Source organism: Lolium rigidum, chromosome 1 (assembly GCF_022539505.1).
Source record: "Lolium rigidum isolate FL_2022 chromosome 1, APGP_CSIRO_Lrig_0.1, whole genome shotgun sequence".
In the NCBI taxonomy this organism is placed as follows: domain Eukaryota; kingdom Viridiplantae; phylum Streptophyta; class Magnoliopsida; order Poales; family Poaceae; genus Lolium; species Lolium rigidum.
In genome coordinates, this window is record NC_061508.1 from 221110825 (window position 1) to 221118644 (window position 7820).

The following is a 7820-nucleotide window of genomic DNA, read 5'->3' on the forward strand; positions in this document are numbered from 1 at the left end:
CAGTGAAATACACATAAAATACAGCAATGAGAATAGCGCTAAAGCCATGTCAATGTCCATGTGAACCAATGAGAATTCAGAGATAACCAGCAATTCAATTGCATTGCTCCTGTTGGAGTACTGTAAAGTAGGGAGTAGTTCATAAGAGAGTCGACACTTCATAGAGATAAACAGAGATTAAAATCAACACATACAGTAGTGCTAGTTTGCATCATATTTCAAGGTCGAGTTCCAGAGCTATAACCTCAACATCAGTAATCTTACAAGGAGTACAACCATGCTGCTGCTAGTGGATTAATTAGCAACTCTGAAAATTAACAACTGTTTCATGAGTGGTAAGAGCTGGAATGACAATGCTACTCCCAGTTAGCAATTAGCAATTAGTAAAAGGAGATACAGTACACTAAGCAAGCAATCAGCCGTAACCATGGCATACTTCAATCATTGACAAGCATGAACAAGAGCAAAGCATGGACAAGACTACAAGAGCAAAGCAGCCGTAACCATGGAGGAGTAGCATACCTGCTCCAGCACTGGGGCTACTTCTCATAGTTGACGTACGTTACGGAGACGACGAACTGGTCAGCAGCTGCTCCCCATCGCCAGCAGCCGTCGCCAGCAGCTGCTCACCGTCTACCATTAGCCATCCCCAGCAGCTGCTCACCATCGCCAGCAGCCGGTACCCGTCGCCAGCAGCAGATCCCCGTCGCCAGCAGCCTATTCCATCCACAAGCACCGCAGATCTAGCAGCGCCGCCGCAAATCCGGTCGCCGGAGTCGGGAAAAATGAAAGCTTGGAGCAGGAGAACACGCGAGGGGAAGAGGGAGGCGGCGAGGACGCGCGCGAGGTGGAGGGATGCGGCAGCACGCCGAGGTAGAAGAAAGGCGGTGGCTTAGCCCGCAAGAGGAAGAGGGAGGTGGTGGAGCTAGGTGGCCGGCGGCGTCAGGTGGCGGTCGGCGTCCGCGTCGCGAGAGCTCGAAGAGACGGCGTGGGCGACGAAGTGAGCCGCGGAGGGACCGGGGGTTCGGTCGGAAATTACTGAGGGTCGTTTTTGCAAAAAATCTAGTCCGACACCTAATTCGTGACGGAGGGAGTACAAGTAATAAATCCTGAAACTTCAATGTCTGTCCTGGTTCCAAGGGAGTGAGCAGTCACCTCACTCTGAGTCCTGATCCCCCTAACCTAGAGTGTGAGAGAGAGAGAGGGAAGGAGGAAGCAACAGCAAAGAAAGGACTTTTGCAACTCTACTTCTGTCCAGACGAGGACCTGGTCCAGACACACCACCCCAACGACCCCTCTCCCCTCCTACTCTCCCGTGTGTTCTCCTAGAGGTTCTCCTACTTCTCCTCTCGGACGGAGGCATCTCCTCCTGCCCCCTACCTCGCCGCACACGGTGAGCTCCTGCCGCCCCAGCTCCACGGCTGCATTTTGGGGACGGTTTTCTTGATCTGGCTTCGTGGTGGCGGAACTTTCTTGCCGTTCTTGGGTCGGATCGGGGGTTTCCTCATTCACGGTCACGCGTTTCTTGGACACTGTGGGGCTTGGTTGGGATTCAGACGGCGGAAGCGCCGTCTTGATGCTATTCGGGCCGGGAATTGTGTTTTTTTTTTGTTAACCACGGACCGGGCGGTCGATCTGCGTGCATTGTTTCGCTCTGTTCCCAGTTGTTCGTGTTTGTGAATTTCTCTCGCCTTGTGTTTCGTGCTGCTCCTTTTGGATCTACTACTGCGATTGTCATGCCGGAAGGCCCCATCTATGGCGCATTCTCTCCAACTCGAGATCTCGCGCTCTTTGATTTCTCTTTCTCTAAATTCGAGATCATGGCCGCCGAATTGACTTTGGAGCTGGAATCTTTTACCAATTCGAATTGCAACGCTGTTTTTGCCTTGATTGAATTGGCTGCCTTGGGATGATTTTGTGTCCATGTGACTGACGCACGCCGTTCTTGCCCTGATTGAATTGGCTGCCATAGGATGATTTTGTGTCCCTGTAACTAACGCACGCTGTGTGCTGGTTCTGCAGGGATTCCGCCATTGGCAAGAAAAGATCAAGGCGGTGACGGGGAGTAGGGGTTCCACCATTTGCTACTTGGTCTCAAGGAGAAGGAATCTTACATGATCCCTGTAAACAGGAGGGGAACTCAGCCTAGGGCTGGTAGATCTCTGTGTTCTTCTCCTTGACTATTACTCTTGCTTTAGATACACAGATGGCCTTTTCACCCCAAGAATCCTTAAGCATGAGTGCCCCACCAGTAGCGGCCATTGTTTATGTTTGGTTGGACTATCAATTCGCCCCCATGATATAAAGTGATTTTTACATAACTCCACCTGAAAAGCTGTCATTTCTTTAGAACTTACAGTGGGTTTCACTTTGGCGTACACATGCTTAGCTATGCCTACTTATATAAGTTGAATTGTGGTACTGTTTTCAGTGGTGTTTCTTCTGCCTGAAGGAATGCCTGTTATATCGACATTAAAGATTTCAGTGGCTAGAAAGATAGGCAAGTTGAAGTAAAGCTATTAGGTGCAGTATTTAAACTGAAGTCAACTGGGCATGTGCACCCATAGACCATAGGCCCATAGCAGTTTAGTCTTTAAGCAAAGCTGTCGCTTTGTTGCGGTCACATTTTAAGCCAAGTCCACAGTATAATTACTGGTTGCTGCACATTTGCAACAAAGATAGGTTCATTTATCTATGAGGTTCATCCCTCTCTGATTCATTGTTCTAACCAACTATCATGCTTCGTTGATCTGATCATGAGTATGCTTCAATTTAATCAACCAGCCTTAAATTCATAATGATTACTTGTATGGTTGTTTCCTTTATGGCCAATGTTTCTGTTGTTGGTAGGGATGGAGTACTTTGATGCTAGGCGTAAACCACATAATCTTGGGAAAGTTGTTGTGGCCCTGGTCCTCATAACACTCTGTATATTTGTTCTGAAGCAATCTCCTGTTTTTGGTGGGACTAGCGTGGTAAGATGTCCACTATCTCTTATCCTTTTTCCTCCGATCATATTCCTTTAATATGCTTTTGTGTATCTGTTTTGCTCACGTCTCACATCATAAATTAAAGATCACATCCATCTACCTATAGGTATTGGCTCCCAAAACACCTTTCTGAGTTTCTTTCTCTTTTGTTTTCTTGCTATACACTTAATCAAATAATCTATTTTAGTCTCAAGCAACTATAAAAGTAACAGGAAAGCATATGATGTGACTTGGGCTATGGAATACGTCCTTGTATAATCAACATAAAAAAGATGAGAAGTATTCTGATTTTTCCCACGCACATCTTATTTCTCCTTAATCCTAGCAAACAGATGATGAAATTGACATCCTTCTAGACAATAGCCTTTGTTATCGCATGTAGTTTATGTTAGGTCATGGTACATCTTGAACTTCCATGACTGTTTGTTGCCACTTCTTGCCTTCTTGGTGTGGCTAGATGGACCAAGGCATCCTAACAGATATGAGCTTGTATCCATGAGATGGTAGTTGTATCTTATGACAGCTAAGCCATCTGAGTAAATCTGCCTACCTTTTCCTGTTGAAGAATATGATTAGGTGAATTTGCAGATGTAGATATATCATAAATCTGAAATTACATGTTAATAGTCTAGCGCTTTATTTGTAAGACATTTAGTGTCTGTTGTTAAATGCAGTTAAAATGCTACATTGACTTTGTTCTGTAAAGTCATAATATAAGTTGATGTACATATAGAAATTTGAGTCATGATGCATGTGGTGAAACTGTAGGGTATGAAATCACTGGAGCTCAAGAAATTTTGTGAGTTATTAATACCAATTTAATTTGGTGTTAGACAAGAAAGTAAAGTGTGCATCAATTTCTGTTACTCACACTTTTCATCACTTCATGCATGGTCTGCTTATAGGATTATCATGGTATTCTTACATCTTCATTCACATAAGTTTATAACTGTAAAAATACTAATTCTCGTGCATGCATCCTGCAGTTTTCTCGGCATGAACCTGGGGTTACCCATGTCTTAGTAACGGGAGGAGCTGGCTATATTGGTTCACATGCCTCATTGCGGCTGTTAAAGGACAACTATCGAGTTACCATTGTGGTAATTCATTTTTTTTCTTTGTGTTGAATATCTGCTATGTGGATCTTCATCCTTGATGATGAATTACATTTATTCTTGTAGGATAATCTTTCTAGAGGAAACAAGGGAGCAGTAAAGGTTCTCCAAGAATTGTTTCCGGAGCCTGGTAGACTTCAATTCATCTATGCAGATCTTGGGGATCAAAAATCGGTATCCTAATTTTATGCTTATAACACTACATACATGTACTCCTTTTGAATTATATATTGAAGTTCTTGTTTTTGACTTAACTGGACTCCAGGTCAACAAGATATTTGCTGAAAATGCATTTGATGCTGTGATGCACTTTGCTGCTGTTGCCTACGTGGGTGAGAGTACATTGGAACCCCTTAGGTAAGTCATTGCCACATTGAGTTTGAGGGCCCCACTTACCTTGTTATGCCCCAAAAACTTCTTTTGTTATCCACCATGGGGTACTGTAATGTTAACCCCTCAGTTATGCATTTGATGATTTTGTAGTAAGTTCCTCAGATAATTCTTGTACTGATTTTACAGTCTCAACTACTTTGCAGGTATTATCACAATATTACATCGAACACCTTACTGATTTTGGAGGCTATGGCTTCTCATGGAGTCAAGACACTTATTTACTCTAGTACCTGTGCCACCTATGGAGAACCGGAGAAGATGCCTATAATAGAAACTACACCTCAGGTTGTTACTCTTAAACCGGCTTATAGAAGTGCAGGTGGTTATTTTACAAATGGAATGTTCTTGTTTCATCTTCGTATTGCTGAAAAGGCAAACCCAGGGCTGTTAATTAAATGTTTTATTAATTACCTTCGCTACTATTGATCTCATGTGACCTGTCATATTTTTCATATATTTGTGGTATTATATTCCTAATTAGTTTATACTGTACCTTGGCGTAGCTCCCAATCAACCCCTATGGAAAAGCCAAGAAAATGGCAGAGGACATCATACTAGATTTCTCAAAGAGAACAGATATGGCTGTCATGATTTTAAGGTGGATTGATTCTCGACTTGTACAAATTAGGAATTTAGCACAAAGTTGATTTGGACTGACATGAAAACTTCCGTCTTAGATATTTCAATGTTATCGGATCAGACCCAGAGGGAAGACTAGGTGAGGCTCCTAGGCCTGAGCTACGAGAGCATGGAAGGATATCCGGGGCATGCTTTGATGCCGCATTAGGAATCCTTCCAGGATTGAAGGTACAGTTCTCTTGTATACTGTCTGTAGTCCCTGGATACTTTAGTCTATGTACGCATATCAAGTTATCATTTATAAACATAATACTCATGCTTTTCTTGATGAAGTAGCACATCTGTATTCTTGAGTGTACTAGATGATGTGTTTTCAAAAAAAAAAAAGAGTACTAGATGATGTAGGGGTAAAACTGATGGATTTTGACGAATCATTTACAGGTTAAAGGAACAGATTATCCTACAGCTGATGGTACCTGCATAAGAGACTACATTGATGTCACAGATCTAGTTGATGCTCATGTGAAAGCGCTTGACAAGGCAGAGCCTAGTAAAGTTAGCATTTACAATGTTGGCACTGGAAGAGGTTTGAGAATACACGAGTTCTCTTTCTAGTTTACTTGTCTGCACTTAATTATATTATCACACAAGCAAAGCATGTCTTTTAATTAAATGGTCCGTAGTATATATGAAAAATTGGCACAGAAGAACATGCAAAGAGTCACAGAACCAAAAGAATATTCTTTACTGAATGTACATAAAAACCTGCGTAAAGGTTATATCGATAGGTGTATTATACTGGAAGAATAATTGAACTTGAACTATCAAATCATGTCCAAATCAATCTACTGTGTTCCATGTGCTCACTAAATAATTTCCTCTGATGTTTCTATGATCCTCTTTTCAGGTCGTTCTGTTAAGGAGTTTGTGGATGCCTGCAAACAGGCAACAGGAGTTGACATCAAAGTTGAGTACCTCAGCAGGAGGCCAGGAGACTATGCTGAAGTCTTCAGTGACCCTACGAAGATCAACAATGAGCTTAACTGGACTGCTCAACATACCAATCTCAAGGAGAGCCTGTCGGTCGCATGGAGATGGCAGAAGTCACATCCACGTGGCTACGGGACAAACTAAATAGAGCCTGCAGTCAATAACTCAGCTGAAATCGTTGATACATATTGATTCTGTAGTTAGTGGTATAGGATCTTGGCACCTGGTTTTTTGTTCTTCCTTTTTCCGTTTTTTGAAGGTTTGCTTTTTGTTGGTGGAAATATAATCAGCGATCTGGATATGCTGGAAATCCTATAAGCATTCCTGTACGTAAGAGCAAATTGCTGATTGAAAGAATTGTACATTTCTTCTGCCATTCAAATCTGTATGGTTAACCAAACTCTGCTCGAAATTCATGTTGTTTTTGGCTCTGGCTATGCAAAACATATTTTTGCGCACATTTTGTGCTGCTGCAACCTTACGGAGTCATGGAGAATGGTGCCATATAGTGCCTTTTAGAGCATCTCCAGCCTCGTCCCCCAAAGGGCGCCGGATTGAGCGTTTGGGGGATGTGTTTGCCTCGTCCCCCAAAGGGCGCCGGATTGAGCGTTTGGGGATGTGTTTTGTTCGTGCCGCGTTTGGGGATGTCGCTCCCCAGCCGCGTCCTCCAAACGCCGCCCCCAAACATTAAAAATAATTTAAATAGATAGAAGAAAACTCTTTACTATAATATTCAAATTGGTTCAACTTAAAATTACATATAAAACTTCCAAAAAACATAATTAAATTACATATAAATTATTTTAAACTACTTCGTCTTCTTCTTCGATGATGGCCCCGTCTCGTCGTCGTCATCACGGTGGCGCTTTCTGCTCGTCACCTCTTCCGAAGAGGCGGTGTCGGCCGACTCGTCGGAGGAACTAGTGTCCTCCTCGTCGTCGCCGGTGCTCACCGGCTTCGCCTTGGCCTTGGCCTTGGCCTTCGCTTTCGCGTCCGCCTCCGCCTTCGCACGGGCCGCCGCCGCCTCCTCTGACCCCAGCCATTCCTCCTCGCTGTCAAGTGCCGGCAGGGAATCATCGCCGCTGCTGGACGTCTGGGTTCTGTCCCACCAATGGCGAAATCCAGCAGACTTGCCCTCGCTGGAGGTGTCGGATGGAAGCTGCGAGATGTAGCTCATCGTCGCTGGAAGCTTGGATCAATGGCGGGCGATTGAAGATCCGAAAGCGCCTACGTACGGGTCTTCTTATTGAGCGCGGATGAACGGCGGCGCAGAAGTCGAAGAGAGCGGCGGTTGCTCTTCCGAGTAGTCCACGCTCCATTCCGGCGGTTGGGGCATCGGGCGACGCGGTTGCCAATGCGACGGTTCCGCTTCCGGGCAACTGCACCGTCGCTATGTAGGCGGCAGTTGAGCATCCGAACCGCTGACGCGCCGGGTCCGCGTCGCTTCGCCTCGCTTTTCGTTGTGTCCGGCGTGCTCGGAGCGTCCCCTGTGGGACGGGGACGGGCTCGGTGCGCCGGACACCGTATGGGGGTGCGCCGGACAAAAATGGGCTTTGGCGGACGCGGCTGGAACGGTTTTTTTGTCCGGTGCGCCCCAAATCGCTTTGGGGGACGCTTTGGAGGACGCGGCTGGAGATGCTCTTAGGATGTATTCAGACACATGGTTACTAGTGTGAACTGTAGTGCTGACGAACTATCCTCCATCTAACCAAAATTAGGAAAGCACGTTGCAGGGATAGATGTATCCTTTGCA

The 7820-nt window shown here is 44.9% G+C and overlaps 1 protein-coding gene across 1 annotated transcript; it reads left to right on the forward strand.

Annotated features, from left to right (window-relative positions):
- The first annotated feature begins 1275 nt into the window (after positions 1-1275).
- On the forward strand, positions 1276-6479 carry LOC124690498 (probable UDP-arabinose 4-epimerase 3). Its single transcript, XM_047223881.1, has 11 exons — positions 1276-1393; positions 2023-2154; positions 2851-2975; positions 3977-4090; positions 4172-4279; positions 4371-4462; positions 4642-4783; positions 5002-5096; positions 5176-5305; positions 5519-5663; positions 5985-6479. Exons 2-11 carry the CDS (start codon positions 2115-2117, stop codon positions 6209-6211), a joined length of 1218 nt encoding a protein of 405 aa, XP_047079837.1. The 5' UTR covers positions 1276-1393; positions 2023-2114; the 3' UTR covers positions 6212-6479.
- The last annotated feature ends 1341 nt before the right edge of the window (positions 6480-7820 follow it).